Below are 20,394 nucleotides of genomic sequence, written 5' to 3' on the forward strand. Positions count from 1 at the left end.
CCTACTTGAAAATCTCAGGCCTTCTTTTTTTTTTTTTTTTTAAGGACTTTATTTCTGACACAGTAGCCAATTGATTCTCCTTCTATTTCTCAGGTTTTTTGACCTTCTCCCACACACAAATGTAGTTAGCCCTCCTGGATCTCTACTTGTTCTCTTCAGTGGCAAACTCATCTGGTCTTGAGGTTAGGACCATCCCTTCTAGGAAGGTAGTATTTTCGCTTCATTTTTCCATTTTGTGTGGGACATAAGTTCTGTTGCTTCTACCCCTGGATATCTCACTGCTGATTTCCTAATTGAAGTCTTTATTATTTCTAACTTGGACCATGATGATACTTTCCTAATTCAGTTTCCCATTCCAATTCCTCTTAAACCAGTGGTTCTCCAACTTGAAATGAGTTATGACCCATTCTTAAAAATAAATATTGAGATTTATTAGCACTTATTCTCTGGTCCTCAAAAAATTGTGTGTATAAATGACTTTCCATTCATACCTCAAACCAAACAGTTACAAAGTTTAATATGTTTATGCAAATTATAAATTGTAATGATGAACTGTCCCATTAATGGTCTCCGGACTGGCAAGACCTTCTACTCTTTTCTAGCCACATAAAGATCCATATAAGGGTTATGATTAAAAACAGAACAACAAAACTTCTGCCATTGTTTACTGAGGATCTGGATTGTTTCAAAAGTTAAGTCTACTGATTCTCCAGGCTGATCCTCGGTATAAGGTTAAGGTCAACTATTAGGGAGAGGGTTTTAGCAACTTCAGGCTAGTTTTGGGGCCTTAGAGAAAAAAAGAAAAGGAAAGAATGTGAAAGGAACTACTCTTAATGTATTATTGATCTTTAATTTTTGTCAAATCCCCTCTGGCTAGAGGAGAACACAGGCATTACTCCCAAGAGGCTTAATTTTAATTCAAGATCCTCTTGTTTCTATCTCAGTTCTTTTTTTTTAAAGATTTTATTTATTTATTTGACAGAGAGACACAGCAGAGAGAGGGAACACAAGCGGGGGAGTGGGAGAGGGAGAAGCAGATTCTCCACGGAGCAGGGAGCCCAATGTAGGGCTGGAGCCCGATGTAGGGCTCGATCCCAGGACCCTGGGACCATGACATGAGCCGAAGGCAGACGCTTAACGACTGAGCCCCCCAGGCGCTCCTCTGTCTCTCAGTTCTAAAGTGAGTTCCCCTACCCCTTAAAGGTAGTTTCATACTTCTATTTAAAAAGAACTGGGGGGCGGGGCGGGGATGCCTGGGTGGCTCAGTCCTTTAAGCGTCTGCCTTCTCAGGTCATGATCCCAGGGTACTGGGATGGAGCCCCGCATCGGGCTCCTTGCTCATCAGGGAGCCTGCTTCTCCCTCTCCCTCCTGCTCTTCCTGCTTGTGCTCTCTCTGACAAATAAATTTAAAAAACTCTTTAAAAAAAAAAGAGCCGGGGAACAGGTATTTACTTATTTGTTTGTTTAGTGGTTAATTTTCTTTTAACTCATTGATTTTTTAAAAAGTTTTAAATTCCACTTAGTTAACATGCAGTGTAGTATTAGTTTCAGGTGTACAATACAGCGATTCGACACTGCCCCAGAGCAGGTATTGATACACCAATTTCACAGCAGCATTATTTGTGATAGCCAAGAGGTAGACATAACCCAAATGTTCACTGATGGATGAGTGGATAAACAAATGTGGTATATATACACAAGGAACCGTTACTCAGCCTTAAAAAAGAAATGAAATTCTCATACAACCCGGATGAATCTTGAAGACAATCTAAGTGAAATAAGCCAGACACAAGAAGACAAATACTGTATGATTCCACTTACACAAGGTATCTAGAGTAGTCAAGTTCACAGACAGAAAGTAGCACGGTGGTTGTCAGGGCCTCAGGGGAGTTCCTGCTTTCTGGGTATAGAGCTTCGGTTTGGGAGGATGAAAAAGTTCTGGAGATGGATGGTGGTGATGGTTACATAACAATGGGAATGTATTTAATGCCACTGAATCATATACTTAACAATGGATACGACGGTAAGTTTTATGTTCTGTATATTTTACCACAATTTGAAAAAAAAAAAAATCGGGGGAGGGCACCATGAGATGCAAATGAAAGACTTCAGGAGAGAAAGGCAATAGGAATGTAAAAAAGTGATGCCAAAAAGACCAGATGAAATTATGGGAGGCAGGCATACATTCTCTGCAACTACAGTAAACATAAATCATAGCAGAACAGAAGTGCTCGCATTCCTGAAGTCGTAGCAAATCTCTGTCCCAGAGGCCTCAGAGCATGACGGCTGTGAGCAGGACTCAGATATTACCTGGCTGGTTGCTCAAAAGGCCTGCAGTGTACATCCTACAGGAGCCTCGCTCTGCTACAAATGACTCATTTACTCTCCCGAGTCCAGTTAGCAGGTCAAAATTTATGGTTGCTTCGGACACTGATTAATGTGCGTTCCCAGCTGGCTCTGAGTGTGGCAATTCATAGTCTTTCACAGTTTCATGCTGCATGAAAAGATTGATCTTTTCTTCTCCTCAGAAAAGTTGTCAGTAAGGAAAATCAGGATTTCATTTGAATTTCTTTTAAGCTGGCCTTTGTTTCCACAATTCAGGATCTCATGTAATTAGGTAAAAGTGGCATTCATCCAGTCTCGGTCACATGCTCAAAGCTCCCCATGCTTATTTATGGTCTTTTCCTAGCACTGCAAAGTTCCCATGTCAGCGTCCCAACCTCACAGCATGGGGCTTTGACAGCTCCGTGTAAATGTGTGTGAAATAAATCTTAAAAAAAAAAAATGGGTTGAATCACTATGCTGTACACCTGGAACTAATGTACATTGTGTGTCAATTATACTTCAATTAAAAAATTTTAAATAAAGTATATAGTTTGCTGCATTAAAGGAGATACACAAAATTTAGGAGGACATTCTGAATGATTCCTCTTGTATGTAATTCCAGAAACTTCACAGTAAGTGTTAACTACTCTGTTCTGTAACTTATTAAAATTTAGTTGCTCTGAAAAAAAAATAAAAAAAAAATGTGTGAAAAATTCACCACAAAACACAAGTTACTTCAGAAAGTGGCAAAACCCTCAAATGGCCATTACTCTGAAAATACCAGTTCTTCTGAGGCACTATGTGCAAAAAAGTATTTGTCAGGAAACAAATAATAAATCACAAGATGCAAATTTATCCTCAAGTATGACAACAGGGAAGGAAATGAATGGCCACATTTAGACATGGTTTATTTAAGAGCAGGCACACAAATATTTCTGAGCTCCAGAGATCAACGGGCAGTATTCAAGGTGAATTTACCAGTCCCAGGCCATTTTTAGGTTCATTGTTAGGTTCTATCAATGTCAAGGTATTAATCAACTTTGTGCATGTGACAGTGTATGTGTGTGAATGAAAGGGACAGAGAAAAACAGATATTCTAGTACATTTAGATGAATCTTAGCCTCGCCTTGATGGGAGAGTTACCAGCTGCTCTTCTAGGTAAGAAATGAAATGCTTGCAAGTCTTTCTAATATTCATTAATAGATCGAGTTCTGTGAATTAAACCATTATGTTCTTTCCTAGTTAAATAGCAACACAGAAATAAATACATAAATAATGTTTCTCCTCCTGCTGAATTATTGAGGTTAGTAAAGGAACAGTCTTAGCTTAGGAAGCTTTATTTATTCAGTTCAGATACTAAGTCTGTTCCATATTTTTAAGGGTAAAAGGAATCCCTAGTATAAGGCATCAAACAGAAATTTAGAATTCAGACAGAAACCATCACGTATGCAATAAAGCTGAAAGAATTTTTAGCAACAAAAAGATACATTGGAGAACCAGGAAGAGAATCTGAGAGCTTTTTTTTTTTTTTTTTCATGAAACAATTAGAAATGGGCAAATATATTTATGTACTAAAAGGCTCATTATAATATTTTGTTTAACTACAAAATCACTGGAAACAACCTAAATTTCTAAAACTAGGGAATTTGTTAAATGAAATAAAAGCCATTATATGGCCACTAAAGTCTGTATTTTGAAAAAATACTGATATAGGAAAATGTTAATAACATCACTAAATTTAAAAATGGCTTATAGGGGTGCCTGGGTGGCTCAATGGGTGAAATGTCTGACTCTTGATCTCAGCTCAGGTCTTGATCTCAAGGTTGTGAATTCAAACCCCATGTTGGGCTCCACGCTGGGCATGGAACCTACTTAAAAAAAAAAAAGGCTTGGGCGCCTGGATGGCTCAGTTGGTTAAGCGACTGCCTTCGGCTCAGGTCATGATCCTGGAGTCCCTGGATCGAGTCCCGCATCGGGCTCCCTGCTCGGCAGGGAGTCTGCTTCTCCCTCTGACCCTCCCCTCTCTCATGTGCTCTCTCTCATTCTCTCTCTCAAATAAATAAATAAAATCTTTAAAAAAAAAAAAAAAAAAGGCTTATAAAGAACAAACAGGACATGATACAATTTTAATGAGATGTATTGAGATATAATTCATATATCATATAATTCACACATATAAAGTATATAGTTTTATGCCTTTAAAGTATATTGACAGTTGATTAATCATTACCTCAATCAGTTTTAGAACATTTTTATCACCTCAAAAAGAAATCTCACATCCATCAGCAGTCACTTGGTATGACACCCCTTTTATTAAAAGTATGTGGTTGTGGTATAGCCATTCAATGGACAATTATTTGGCAATAACATAAAGTGCTGATACATGCTACAACATGGGTGAACCTTGAAAACATGTGAAGTAAATGCAGCCAGTCACCAAAGACCACATTTTGTATAATTCCATTTACATATGAAATGGCCAGAATAGGTAAGTTTACAGAAAGTAGATTAGTGGTTGCCTAGTGGGATGGGATGAGTAAATAGTGTATGTTTGCTAATTGGGGTTTTTTTTTTTTTTTTTTTGGAGTCATAAGTATGTTCTAATATTGATTGTGGTGATGGCTGCATAATCCTGTGAATATATTAAAAACCACTGAGTTGTATACCTTAATGAATGAATTGTATGGTACAAGAATTATATCTCAATAAACTATTTTTAAGATTTATTTATTTCAGAGAGAGAGAGAGAAAATGAGCATGAGTGGGGGGGACAGAGGGAGAGAATCTTCAAGCAGATTCCCTGCTGAGTGTGGAGACCAATCAGGGATCAGTCTCATGACCCATGAGATCACGACCTGAGCCAAAACCAAGAGTCGGATGCCTAACCAACTGAGCCATCCAGGCACCCCACCGTAAGCTGTTTTAAAAAGTACATAGGTATTGGGGCACCTGGGTGGCTCAGTCGTTAAGCGTCTGCCTTTGGCTCAGGTCATGGTCCCAGGGTCCTGGGATCGAGCCCCACCCACATTGGGCTCCCTGCTTGGTGGGAAGCCTGCTTCTCCCTCTCCCATTCCCCCTGCTTGTGTTCCTTTCTCTGTTTCTCTCTCTGTGAAATAAATAAATAAAATCTTTAAGAAAAAAAAAAAGATTCTCTCTCTCCCTTTCCCTCTGCCCCTCTACCCCGCTCTGTCCCTCTTAAAAAAAAAGTACATAGGTATAAAAAACTTACAAGTACATAGGTATATGTATAGAAAAAACCTGGGAACATACTAAAAAGGTTTATATTATCTTTGTATAAGAAATTTTAGATGGTTTTTCTGTATTATTTTCTAATTTTTATACAGTGATGACATATTAATTGCATAATAATTATTTTAAAAAATGTACTGATTGGCTTATTGATGATTTTAGGAAATTACTGTTATTTTTTAAGGTATGATAATGGCATTATGGCTTTGTTGTACAAAAAAAGAAAAGAATCTTCATCTCCCAGAGATTCATACATACAGAAGAAGTGATATAATGTCAGGGAGATGAGGGAAGGGATAGAGGTGGGAAAATTTTGTCCAAGAAATGAAAATTGTTAAAGTTAGGTGATTGTTTATACTGGGATTTATTATAATTTTCTGTTATCTTTTTATAGATGTTTGAAATTATGTATAATAAGAGTCAAAAAGAAGGCTGATGATGAACAGAATGGACAGTACAGTTCCACTTTGGTTTTAAAAAAAGCTTTGTGTGCACATGAATACAAAAAGAGCAGAAGGAAATGCAACAAAATGTGTACACACCATTGACTGTCTTTGAGTAGTGGCTTTAGGTGGGATAGTATTTTGTTCTAAGTGCTTTTGTGTATTTTTCAAGTATCCTACAAGACTACATGTTGATATCATGATAGGTAAAAGACCCTCCTAAAAAAGTTTCCTGGTGCTCAAGCAGTCACCTAGATAGTAACACATAAGGTAACGTGAAGCCCAAATGTGCCATCTGGGCTCAGAGCCCTGAGACAGCCAGGAAAGACCACAAATCGCTTGAATAGCTCATCTAGGGCCAGTCCTTTGGACTTCTGCCGTAGGAAATCTCAAAGCCATGGTATATGTACATTCGAGAAGCTGCCCAGAATGTGTGGGCCTAATCTGGAGCATTTACAAAACCATTCACAAAGTAGACGGTTTAAAAAAATCAAAAACAATCCTTGGGTGAGAAATTGAGCCACTGCCAAGTTTGTCATTTCAAATTTAGATTGCACTGGAGTCCACCAGGAATTTATCCTGATAATTCTTTTCTCTTTTTTTGAGAGAGAGAGAGAGAGAGAGAGAGAGAGAGAGAGAGAGAGAGAGAGAGAGACTGCACGTGTGTGCTAATACCAATTTTCTTTTAGTACATATATTTGCAAGTTTCCAAAGAATGTAATATTTTGGGACATAAAAATGGCACAATAACAACTTATCACTTAAAAAAAAATCTTTCCCCAAATGCTCCAAAAATAAGTAAACAAAAAATAGTAGGTAACCAGAGACCTATGTAAACTTTTTTTTTTTTAAGATTTATTTATTAATTTTAGAGAGAGGGGGAGAAGCAGACTCCTCGCAGAGCCCATGGCAGGGCTTGATCCCACGACCTGAGATCATGCCCTGAGCTGAAATCAAGAGTTGGACACGCTTAACCTTAACCGACTAAGCCATCCAGGGGCCCCAGAGACCTATGTAAACTCTTAAAAAAGATGAAAAGGGAAGATTTTTCTATACAAAGTAAATATCACATGAAATTATCTTAATAGGGATAACCAATCCAATTATGGCAATGCTAAGAGATGACATGGATAAAAACAATCAACCTGCATGAGATCTCTCTCTCTCTCCTCTAGAGTTTCTAAATCTTTGTGCTTCTATTACATACTAACTTAGATTGCATATTTGTAAATATTTTCACTCTTACTATTTTTTAAACCCTTTGAATGTAAAAATCAAGTCTCTGAATCCCTACAAAGTTTTGCATATGGTAGGCAATTAATCAATGGTTCAAATTATCAAAAATTGTAATATTGATGAGAAGACATAAGGATGAATGACAATAACATTCTCAAAGAATTTAATAAAAATCCAGAAAAAATATGGTACATCAGGGTCACACTGGCATGAGAAAAATGCCTGCCTAGAGATAAATCAATAATAGCTAGAAATCCCCTCCTTTTTAAGAGATTAGATGTTGGAAGAAAAGGGGTCGTAGTATACAGCATCATTCATTATGTGTTCTTGAAAAACATCCTATTCTGCAAAATGCACTAAAAATAACAGGACTTATGGGGGAAAAGTAGGGTTGGGACAGACAGCTCAACACCTATGCAACTTTGTAACTACAGCACTAACAAAAACATTGACAATACTACTTAAATTACTAGCATGGTTAAATCTCTACTGACTAGCGTCCTTAGCAGCCTTAAACCCCGGGACTCTTGCTTCTTTGAGATGTAGGTCTTGGAGGGCATTCATTGCCGATAGAGACTATTTTCATAAAAATTAACCCAAGGATTATTAATCCATTGTTTTTCATTAATCCACTGTTTTAATACAGAGGGGATGTCTTTGCAACTTCTTCATTTGCACTGGTAGCATTTCACGTAAGGCACTGTCTGCATGAAAAGAAAGATATTTCTGTAGATTTTCCATTTTTCCCCCTACGGTCTTCATATTTCGCTAAGCCTGACCCTTCCATTGTGAGACAGATTGATTTTGATTGTTATGAAACATTCCATGTGCTGGAAGCACCATAACTTCTGGGTTATACTAGCATCATTTCTAAATGCATGTCAGGTAATTAGGTCAAAGAACAGACTGGTAAGTGGCTAACCCAGGTGCTAGCATATATGACCTCAGATTATACTGGGAGTAGTTGTAACAGTTGTAATGACGATAGCCAGCAACATTTATTGAGGTTTACTATGTGCCAGGCATGATGCTAAATACTTTATATGAATTATCTCAAATTCTTCCCACAGACTTTATGAAATAGATAAAGCAACAGATATTCAGTAAGATTATTAATCTCTGCCCAAGGTGACAAAGCTATTAAGTGGTAAAGCTAGAATTTAAATCTTGATCTTTCTGACTTGATGGTTCAGATTTTAATAACCACAATGGAATAATAGTGTTAATTCAGTGAAAATATGAAGTGATTCTACACTACTAACTGACAAGGTAGTCCTATGTGCTTTATCCTACTGGTACACATAAACATAAATGTTGATATGATGTATGTACCTAGAAAACCACTAAGCATTGTAGAGTGTGTATTATTTTTCCAGATTTAAGCTTTCTGGCTAGGATGTAAGAAAAATCTCTGGACAAGCCCAAAGGAGAATTCCAGAAACATGACACCTCCTTTTCAGTTCTTTCCAGCTGGGTCACAGGCCTGCTGTGATGACTCAGGCTATGTAAGGGCCTTGGAATGGACACACCGGCACACTTCTGAATCCCACACAAGACATCAGGCTGTATGGGATGGGGGCGGAGGGAATTATGACTGGGGAACTCATATCCAACGACAGCCAGGATTTTAGGCATGAATGCCAACAAAAGAATTCTGGTGAAATTTTGGTGACCTTTAACAACTATGAATTCTGTACTTACTAATGTACCAGGAATTAACTATGCCAAGGATTAGGGCTACAAAACTGAATAACCTATTAAGACCTCACTGGCCTGTGGAGTTACCTGTAGGCATTTCATTGAACATACTCTTTGCCAGGCACTCTTCTTAGCACTTTACAGGTATTAACTCATTTAATTCTCACAGCCCTGTGATATATATGGTCTGCTATTCTCCCTTTTTTTTATAGCTGATGAAACTCACATGCAGAGAGGTTAAGAAACTTGCCTAAGGCCACATAGCTGGTGAGCAATTTGGACTTAGGCTATTTGAGTCCAAAGCCTGCATTCTTAACCTCTTCCCTGAATTCTCTCTTCAGCAGAGGGAAAAGAAGGGGTTGAAAATTGCAATGTGGGGTGTTAAGAAAAATTATAGACCTCCATACAGAGTGGAATGTTAGTAGAGGAGAGAGTGACTAATTCCGCTAGGGGTGGTGGGGGGGATGGCATGCTGGGAGGAGTGCTAGGTCAGCAAAACCTTCACAGCAGATGTCAAATAGCTATCAGGGACAGCAGACCAAACAGCGTGGGCAAAGGAACGGGGGTGGGCGTTGGCCTGGCATGCTTGCTGTTTGCTACTGTTGATATATATAAAGTAAACAGGGGAAGGGTGGCAGGACAGAAGTGTGCACAGAAGCAGGAAGAGATCCAATAGAAGAAGAATTCGATTCTATGAAGTGGTCATACCCAGGAGTCTGTGTTCAGGTGGGAAATATTGCAGTAGCTTTTAAAAGGGGGGCGGTGGGAGTGAAATAACCAAATCTGCCCCATCGGATCTAGATGCGGTGTGAAGGATGGACTGACGTGGAGGATGGGGGTGGTGGGAAGAGATGGCAGCACCTAGAAGTAGGCACTGACTCCACCTAGGAGACTGTTAACAACAGCCCCAGTGAGAAGCTGAGGCGTTGGTGATGGCAATGGGCAAGGAGGCGTGAGCTGGGAGATTTTCTGAGGTCGGTATAGGACTTGACGGTTGGGTGGGTGAATTGGTTGGGGAAGCGGGGTGAGAAGGTTTCTTCATTAGGGGCAAGCTTGATCCTTATTCTTGTTCTCCCTGCTGTGCGATCTAAGTCAGCTCTAGACTCTTGCCTGGGAACTGGGGCTTCTTAAAAAGGCACTGCATTTTCAGGTGTATGGAACTCGATGTGGTTAATACCTAATTCCTGGTATTATGACTTTCACCTTCTTTCCTGTAGTGTCAAAAGCCTCCCTGAATAAAACAGCAATGGTTTATCTGCTGATGATTATCGGTTTCATGATATGTCCTACATAGTCCCACAGCAACTCTGCCTATTCGCTGGGGATGCCCACTGACAGATAATTACCACCTGGTGTCCCTGCACTGTACTAATGATCACTGATCTCATTTTACCTTAGCTCTGAAGTCACAGTCAAAGATGGGAAAATTACTCCACTCCCAAGATTGGTGGAGAAAACCAAGAACCAAAAGCCAAAAGGAAGTTATGTTCCATGCTTACAACTCCCTCTTCCCCCTTAGCTGGTTGGCACCTGCCTTTCTGCTTTATTCCAGCCACTAAGTGGGAAGCTCCTGGGCTCTCTGGAGCTTGTGATGTTCAGGAGCAAAACCCACTCAGCAGAGGGCGAGGCCACAGCTGGGAGGATGACTCATGTTGGATCCAGAAAGAAAACAAATGGTCTCAAAAATTTGGTGGTAATGGGGTAATAGTTAGGGGGAGGATATGTGGAGAGGGGTCACTGCCTTTTCCAGGAAATTGGTTAGTGAAACAATTCTGGTGGGAAAAGACTAAAAAAAAAAAAATCCACTTACTGATACAAGAAATCAGATCATTAAATCTTTCCTTAGGAAAGAGGGGGTTTTCCAGCCCACGGAAATAGAGCTTCAGAACGCCAGCAACTGAGTTAATATCATGGTTACTCTGGTCATCAGCCAAAGGGTTTTCACCTACAAAAAAAAAAAAAATTATTAGTTACATGCACAGTGCTTTCTTTTTCTCTGAACAAAAATATGTTTCTATACTCACACATGTTTCTTTATATACATGTAGCTTTTAATTACACTTTATGAAAGATTATATAGTACTAAAATTAAAATAATTGGTTTAGATACCCCAACCCATGATTAACCTAAAAACAGTTGGCCAAAATAAAACTTTTTAAAAATCTTACGCTACCAAATAATCCCTTACAAGTTACCCAAATCTTAAAATAAAATATTGTGGGGACTTAGTTAAAATCTAATCTTAGCTTGACATGAATTCAAATACTACATTCTGTGTTTTTTATCCTACTGGGAAGAAGATACGATATAGACACAATATCAGAACTATTCTAGGATGCACCTACTTATGAATACCTACAATTAAATAAATGCTTCCTCAAGTGGTACAGTGGCGTTCACGGTGCATCTGAAAGCTGTATTCAGCAGTGGGGGATTTGGAAATCAGACAGAGGAATTTGAAAATGTGCCCTTAATAGTACCAAGGGGTTTGTATAAAAAATAAAAACTTAAAAAATATATCACAAATATGAAATTATATTATTCTTTATGGTAAACAGTTTTAAAATGTACATAATTGACATGACTGTCCAACCCCCCCCCCCCCCGAGAATTAAATTGAGATAAAATCCTTAAGAAACTCAACATAATATGCAGCCTTAAATCAAACTCCATTTTTTATTCACAGGTGTGTTCTAAAGTTCACAAAGATCATACATTTTAACTTTTTTTTTTTGGCCTCTCCAGCAGCTTACTTTCAGGGACCTGTGATTCCTTTTTCTCCTCTTTCTCTGGCAAATCACTGAACAGAAATTCACCAAAAAATATATATATATATATTTTGCCCACCGAGAGAAAGCCTCACCCAAAGAGATCACAAACCAGTAACAAATACTAGGGGAATTTCTAATGAAAAATAATAAAGCATTTTCCTGTGGTGACTGGCACAGGAAACTGATGCTTTATACATTTCAACTTATGCTGAATATGGTTCCTGTAAGAGACTTGGACCACTTCGCTGCTGAGGGGAGGCTGCTCTGCTCTACACATCCTATCAGTCAGAGAACTTAGAACAGGAAAAACCATCTGGCTCCAAGTTTACCTCTTCCACCAAGCTTTCAAACTCTCAAGGGCTCCCTGCCAAGGGAAAAGGGACAGAGAATGAGAGAAGGTTGCCCTGTCTCCATGCCATGATGCCCCTCACTCTGTATGTTTGGCTTGACTTCCAAGTGAGATGTATCCAACAGTAGACATGATAGAAATCGTTATAACTGAGGCGCATTAATAACTAAGAACCATCCCTACACAGAGTTATGCATTTTCACTGATTATACCTAATCCTTACCCTGATCCTGGAATTCTGCAAATGATGAAACTGAGGCCAAAATAGGAGATGAGTAACTTGACTGAAATCAAATGACGAGTAACTGGAAGAGTGATTCGATTCTGGGTCTGCCTAACACTAAAGTGTATGGTTTTGCTAATTACAATGTGCGAAGTAACAGTTCAGGAGGATTTATTTGACAGCCAATGATGAACAAGAGTAAGGCCCAACTAAGGTCCTAGGGAAGGAGTCTGGGGATGGTTAAAAGAGGAAGGAAAGCATTCCCGACATGCAGTTGGGATGAGTCACTCCCAACACCTACTAGGTAGGCTCAGGGCTATCCTGCCACTCTTCCAGAAACTTCTCATGGGTTCTCATGCCACCTTTGACACACATGCTGAGAATGATCAATGCCAGTCCTAAACCAGAATACAAAGCTCATATGCCTTTCTATACTTGATAACAAAGCCTTACGATTTTGGCTTCATTTCTCAGCTATTCTAAACAGATTCTTACCTCAACATCTAAAATGAAGTGAATGCAAAGAGAAAGATTTTGAAGATCTACAGAATGAATATGCCACTTCACTCTAGAGCAGCTGATGGCTTTTTAACGTGGTTTGCTTATGGGTACAGACATGCAATTACCTCTCTCAAATGAATTTTTAATATCATTGACTTCCACCTGGGAACCAGACACTCTGAAAATCCCCTGATGTTGAAGACCTAAAGAGAACAGAAGATGAAGAGGATGAAAAACCCCATCACAACTGCTAGGTCCCCCTTTCCCTAATAATCAAATGTTAATTGAGAAGACACATTTACTGAAATACTCCTAGTGATTATTTTTTTTAAGTAAGATTTCAGGGGCACCTGGCTAGTTCAGTTGGTGGAGCATGTGACTCTTGATCTCAGGGTTGTGAGTTCAAGCCCCACGTTGGGTGTAGAGATTTCTTAAATGAATAAATAAATAAATAAATCTTTAAAAAAAAAAAAAAACCCAAAAAACAAAATAAGAATTCCATAGTTTATGGTTTACCATAGAGATTGATGAACCGAATACAGCTTTCCACAATGAGAGGGATAATCTGTCCTGAGTCCTGGGTAAAGAGATGGAAACCAGTTAACCACAAAAGAGAGGCATAAATCACACATAATAACAAAGTTCACAGTTTAACCCTAATTAAAGAGTGCTTTTTATTCTTTTAGATGATCATTTCCAAATACTCCCCCCTCTAAAATATTCCACTAAGGCCAAAAATAAGATTATATTTAACCAAAGGTATATTTCAGTTCTGGAGCAAACCACATTAAATACATTTAACGCAGTCCTGTTTCAATTTCCTCTGTTGTGCCTAGAGATGTCAAAGCTAATTCATCTGTTTTACTTATATTTAGGCTCATGTATCAAAATGAATACATGAATCACTCATTTTTTTGAGGGTTATTTATACAAGTAATTAATCTAATGGAGCTAAAAAGAACTCCGTGTATTCTAACCATAGCACCTTAGAACTGACTGGCCATACCAGTCACTACACACAGCCTTTTAGACCCCCCGGGACCCTCTCTGTGACATCCTGAGAGTACACCATCTGGATGACAACAGTTATAAAAAAGCTTACATGCTTCCAGATACATGATAGGAGGATTGCCTTCTACATGATTATAATGTGTTATATATTTATTTGGTTTGCATCAGAACTTACTCATCCTTATAGATTTTTCATTGTTATTTTTACATGTTTTAAGGATTATGAAAAAATGGCACAAATGCACATCCCATTAGATCTTGTTTTCTGAGGAAGGGAGAGTTTTTTGGCCTCTTTCCCCACATCTAATAATAGAGTCAGTGTACTCTACTGAACAAATGTGAATTCTGGAAATGTTTTAAAACATGTATAGGATGACAGATGAGATGAAGGAGCTGCTAAGGTCACAGTTAAATATGTATCAATGCCATGCACTCCATGTAGTTAAAGAAGGTTACTGACTATGGAGTTATTTTTCATGTACTTTTAAAGACTGCTCTTTCAGGAATTAGATCTTTATAGGAAACATGGAGGTTCAAAATGATTAGCAGACATCAGGTACTAATTCATGAGGAATTTTATTCTGAAACACAAGAAGAATTTGGTTGTCATAATATATGAGAACAATTCAGAATCTACTAACCTTTCCAATTAAGTAACAGGGGAAGGATTGGGAATAATGCAGCTGAGCCATTTAAACTCTTTACTATTCCTAGAATGGCTAATACACTCCTTGAGGAATAGTTTTATTTTAGGTTTTAAGACCATCTAATCAGTATGTAAACCAGTTAATGCTTCAGTCACTTCTCGAGACTGTATTAAGTTTCTCTAATTAGTTAGTTTTAGGGATATATACTTTATTAATTTCTTAGAGAAGGTCCTTTAAGAATAAAAACTCTTTAGTGTGGACTAGTTGGCTCAAGAATAGTGATGTAATTACATCAACACTTACTGAACATGTGAGGGGATTTTTCTTTAAGATACAAGTCTGTTTTAGGGGAAGTAACCCTTATATGACGGATTCACTTAACACTGTAATCTAAAAGAGCAACAGATACTTAAATGTAAAGTGATAAAAGGAGAATATTAGTTTGCACCTCTGCCAAACTTAGTATTAAAACAAAAAGAAAGAATAAAATGTTATTAAAAGAAAAATGTTTGCACTAAGAAAGTTCTAAATAAAAATGTCTTTAAGTTTTCACATTATTCCAAAAACATTTTCGTCTTTACCTTTACTCAGATAATCGCTAATCTTTTGCTTACCATCAGTATTTTATTCAGATACAATGAATTTTGTGGTCAAAAAGTAATAAGTGTGTGTGTTTTAATTTAATTTCATGGATGCCAGATGCTTTGGCAGAAAATAGTTTACAAGAAGTGAAACAATGGGCTGTGCTCCACCCACCATTCAAACAAACAAATAACAAACAAAAAAGGGGGGGGGGTCCTTTTGTGCCTCAGTTTCCCCATGGGAAAAAGGAAAAATGGTTTGCTCTTGCTTTCTCACAGTGATATTGTGGGGACCTCAAGGGATGGAGCACTTCCCAGAAGGGCAGAGATCTCTGTATCCACTGTTTTGCTTCTACGACCAAAGATTCTTTAATATGCCATCTGGGACATGGAAGAGCTCACCTAAGTGAATTTCCCATGATAACTGGTTTACGCCTTCTTTAATACCTAAATTTGGTTTCCATTAATTGTTCTTAATGAAAAATCTTTTAAAAATATAATATGAGCTGTCCTATCATCTTAGGCAGTCATTCTTGTACTGTGTTATCAAATATAATGGAATCATATCCTTGTTTCTTTGAGCTTTTCTCTATTCTTTCTCTGCCAGACCATCAGCTGCATATCTCAGTCCTTTCATCTTATCTTTATCTTCCCTTCCCTCCAGCTAATTTGCCCCTGCTTATAAGCCTTGGGCTGGGAAGCTAGCTAATCAAATTTGACAATAATTTTATATTAAATTAGAGCCAACAAGGCTCTTTGGAGGCTTATGGCAGTGGGTTTGTGATTGCGATTTAGGTTGTCCAGTGGCTTTTCACTTAATGCCAAGGTAGGGCTTGTTTTTAAGGCTGCCAGAGGTTCTCAATCTCTCTCTGTATGTATGCATGTATGTATGTATGTGTCTGTCCGTGTGTACATGCCACACGCACATACACACATTTTTTAACCATTAGAGCACATACTCGATAGAAGATCTGTCTTTAAAGAAACTAAGACATCTATAACATACTATTAAGGGAGGTTACTAATGATGTGATTTCCTACATAAATTTAGTCTTCAGAAACACTGGAGTCCATGACATAAAATGTTAGCCACGAAAGAGAAAGCTCTTCTCTTTTTTGTATAATTTATCTGAGGGTCCATAATCCAGCATTAATGTGCATTTGGTATTTAACACTGACTTGCCTTAACAAAAGCCCTTGACTCAAATTTGGTACAATTGTCAAATATGTAATGTAAAAACTAAGCGTTTATCCACTTTTACTAGAAGAGACAATTCCTCTTAAGTCAGCATTTGATTTCTATAACTCCTTTCTATAGTAAATAGGTAGGAAGCCATAAATAGTAAAGCCTATTTTTAAACCTAATTTCCAACTGCAAACATTTTTCTTTCAAAGACCTTAAAAATGTAATTAAAGCCAAGCACGATTATGATTTGAAAACGATACCAAGAGCAAAAGAGGCTGCGCCCTCGCCTCCCTGCAGCACTGTACCTGATGTCTCGCGTGTGAGTTCCTTCGTCCTCGGCTAGAAGCATTATCAGAAATACAGGATGAAAAAGAAGACAGAGTAAACACAGCAGAGATACAAGATACAGACTGCAGGGTCTTACAATTTATCCAATATAATGAATTCCTCAAGTCACGGGAAATCGAAACTCTTGCTGTGCTTCAGAGCTACCCTAACAATATACTTTAAAAATATATTTTGTGCCGTCTAATTTGCACGAGTAAAAACAAAATATTTTATCAGGTAGCTCTTTTCCTCTTTGCACAAATTATGGCTTTTTTTTAAAGAAAGAAAGAGGGCTTTCTCTTTTGCCAGCATAATACCCACATTTATTTCCTCTTCTGAAGGCACTCAAACCAAATATTCTTTCCTCTCTGACTTCAGGAAATATTATATTGATTTTCTGGGAAAGCAAAGAGCCCCAGGACAGACCTGGACATAATGACCTGCCTCCTTCTATGGGAGGCTGAGGCCATTACAGTAGGAAGCGTGGAGAGCAGCCACCCAGATGGCCGGTGCCAGTACCTTGACGAACGTTTCCAAATCCCCATTAAACAACTTAGCATTATACTGTGAGCGGGGTCTGGACTTCCTGTGTTTCTGGGGCTTAGGGGGAACATTTGGAGGCCTAAGGGAAGGGAATATAATTACTGAGCATGCAGAAATCAAACAATAAATGAAATACCCATAGGTCACATCAAAATCACAAAACAGGATTTCTCGTGCACCCTCTCCACCCCCACCCATGTGGGGAAAAGAGTCCTTCCCTTTTCCCATTTATTTACTTTTACTTATGTGATCAAAAGCGATACAAACTCTTCATTCAGACTACCCTTCTCTTGTATATTGTATATGACATTTGTTTGCTAGTTTGTTTAAAAATGGAACTGTGAGCTATCTGGCCAAGTGTTACAAACCCGACTGGCTTATGAGTCACACGGAAGACAAAGTGAGTCATAAAAATCAGGGCTCTTGATAAATCCCAATATGAGAAATTAAATATAATATTTTTAGTTACAACATAATTCGTCAATGCAAGTAACATCACATCTGTTCAGTATCCCTCAGATATTAATGGGGTTTTATTTTATGCAAAAAAGTAAGTATTAATGTAGTCACAAGTGAAAAATGAGTTTGGTTTCAATGTTTTCTCAGGGAGGGGGTAGATACAGGCTCATACGAATGACTATTTCTTTGTAACAAACTATCTCATCACTTAAATATTTGTAGAGCATTAGGATACACCCTTTATTCTGCTCTGGACTCTCCATCTCCAGTCTGCTTTGGTGGCTGAGCCAGTCTCTCTAACATACACACATCCGGTGCCCCACGTACTCCATTCAGACCCTGCATCATCTTGCTCTGTCATGGAGAGAGGGGGCCTCTTCTGTCCTCTTCCTCTAGAGCAGAGGGCCAGAAGTACCTGACTCAGCTTCTCCACCTGTGCTGAATGGTACACAGGGAAGAAGAGTCCCAGCACTGTTCTCCAGACATTCCAATTTTAACTCCTTCTTCATTGGAAGGCTTATATGAGGGCATACATCACACTTGGAAATTAGGTAAAGCCCTTCATTATGCTGCAAACTGTCTAGGAAGAATTACCTTTTTAGTTCATTGGCATTCAGAAAGGCCAGGTTAGAAACAAAATCCCAAGAATATGAGGAAGCCTGACTAGATTCATAAGATATTACCACATTCTTTAGCTATCAAGAGAGGTAGGGGAGCAAAGGTGACAGCCTTCCATAGCCAAATTCTAAGACTCAACCAGCAGGTGGGCTCAAAGGATTAACGGGGTGTATAGTGAACAGCACCAGAAGCCCCATGTGCTTGAGAGGTTAAGAGGAGTTTTTGCAAGAGTCTAGAAGTGAATATGGAAACTTCTACCAGGCAGTATATCACGTCCTGCCACTGGTGAAATTCCCGAAATCTCTTTTATATACTGAATTCTAGGCTATTCACAGGGGAAAGGATCTGGTAGGCATAAAAACCAAAACAACTACCCACCAAGGAGTTTTTTAACCTTATGTGATTGATTTCATCCACTCTTTTCATTATAAGTATTTTTTAAAGATTTTTAAAAATAATTTATTTTAGGGGGTGGAGGGGAGGGGCAGAGGGAGAGGGAAAGAGAGCCTCAAGCAGACTCTACACTCAGCAGAGAACCCAATGCTGGGCTGGATCTCACTACCCTGAGATCACGACCTGAGCCGAAACCAAGCATCAATACCCAACCGAATGCACCACGCAGGTGCCCCTCATTATTTTACAAGTGTTTTAAAATGTAGACTTTATTTTTATTCAGGGATGGTGAGGCCACCAGATCAGAAGCAAAGGCCATTGAAAAGACAGTTTGTTACCCACACTGCCCAAGAGGAGGGGGCAGGCTACTCCACCGGGGAGGGGTACATGGGGAAGCACCAGAGTAGATGGGGAGGCAGAGGGCGTTCGGGCAATGCTGTGGTTTCCATGGGAAGGAATGTGCGAGGGAGGGTAAGCAGGTCTAGGACTGGCTAGGTTGAGTAAGTTTGGGGGGCTCTGGGGAATAGGGACTATTCCCAGTTGTCTGGTACACCACACCACAAAATGTGGTGATCAGGGAAGGGGGAGAGTGACCTTGAATGTGAAAGCCTGATAAAGGATGCAGTTGACAGTATGCGTCTGGACTGGTTGGTTTGCACACAAAAGGCATACTTGTGAGCATGACCTATTTCTATGAATTGGCTAACCTTGGGGGTAGTAGTCCCTCCAAGGTCAGCAAGGCCCCAAGACATCAAAGCATTCAATAGAGAAACCAGAAAACATGGTTATTACAAGGTCCAGCAGTGCTGCACACTTGGTGACATCTGGAGCCGTTGACGAAGCTAAGGGGATAAGGACACAGGCTCATCTCGTTCTGTCACCGACTCGGTCAAGCAAATCTTGTGGCTGGAGCCAAAGCCCCTTAGTAGAGCTAGATCATTGTTCCTGCATGACCGAGAGAAGCAGTGTGGCTCCTGGTTGGGGCACGTGAAGACCTGTCTTTTGAGTTGTCTACCAGAGGCCTGCAAGTTGCCTCTCCTGGCGATTCTAAAGTATGAGGCGAGTGTGACGACACTACCACTGGGAGAGAAACCTGACAGGAAAACAAAGTGCCGGAGCACTTATCAAAGTCCTTTCAGCGGCAGAGGCGGCTTCTCAGGCCCCTGACGGCACTGGCTTTCCTGTGCACTCATCCGGTGAACAGAATCAGGGCCGCGCCAGCCAACCCTGGAATGGTATGGCGCGCTCTGGTTTGCCGGCCCCCAACGACTTGCAGGTAATCCGGCTCCTGTGTAGGACGCCCATGTGGATGAGAGGAAGTACAAGTCAGGTCGATGTGCGTATCTAGTCTGTTTGGCAGTGACAGTTCTCATTGCAAATTCGTGTATTTGCATTCCTTTCTTTTAAAAAGAGATCTTTTTTCGAAGTGCTTTATGTTAATTATAATATAGAGACAAAAGTAGAACAGTTGGTAGCACAGAGATCATATATATGAAAAAAGCTCCATAAATTGCCTATTACTACGCAGAAGTAATACTCCTCTTTGTCACTGACACGGGGAAGGAAACAAAACCTCAGTATTTCCGTGAGGTGCAGACAAGTCATTAGCTGTATCCTTCTAGTTGGTTCACCAAGAAGAGGGCTTCCTTTTTAATAAATTGCCCAGCAGGAACATTATAGAGCCTTGAAAATCAGCTTGCCAATTACTGCAACACACACACACACCCCAGTGTTCTAAATGCAGGAACATTATAGAGCCTTGAAAATCAGCTTGCCAATTACTGCAACACACACACACACACACACACACACACACACACACACACACACACA

The 20,394-nt window shown here is 39.3% G+C and overlaps 1 protein-coding gene across 2 annotated transcripts in view; it reads right to left on the reverse strand.

Annotated features, from left to right (window-relative positions):
* SRGAP1 (SLIT-ROBO Rho GTPase activating protein 1) overlaps positions 1-20,394 on the reverse strand; it is a 266,543-nt gene that overhangs the window by 27,737 nt on the left and 218,412 nt on the right. The window contains exons 12-15 of one of the 2 annotated variants that reach the window (XM_032420257.1): positions 16,527-16,560; positions 13,313-13,373; positions 12,922-12,999; positions 10,762-10,896 (exon numbers count right to left, since the gene is read on the reverse strand). In XM_032420257.1, coding sequence (XP_032276148.1) covers positions 10,762-10,896; positions 12,922-12,999; positions 13,313-13,373; positions 16,527-16,560 — 308 coding nt within the window. Of the gene's footprint in view, positions 1-10,761; positions 10,897-12,921; positions 13,000-13,312; positions 13,374-16,526; positions 16,561-17,067; positions 17,171-20,394 lie in introns of both variants that reach the window. The other variant, XM_032420256.1, reaches the window with a different exon arrangement.

This window comes from Phoca vitulina, unplaced genomic scaffold (genome assembly GCF_004348235.1).
Source record: "Phoca vitulina isolate PV1807 unplaced genomic scaffold, GSC_HSeal_1.0 scaffold23, whole genome shotgun sequence".
Lineage (NCBI taxonomy): Eukaryota > Metazoa > Chordata > Mammalia > Carnivora > Phocidae > Phoca > Phoca vitulina.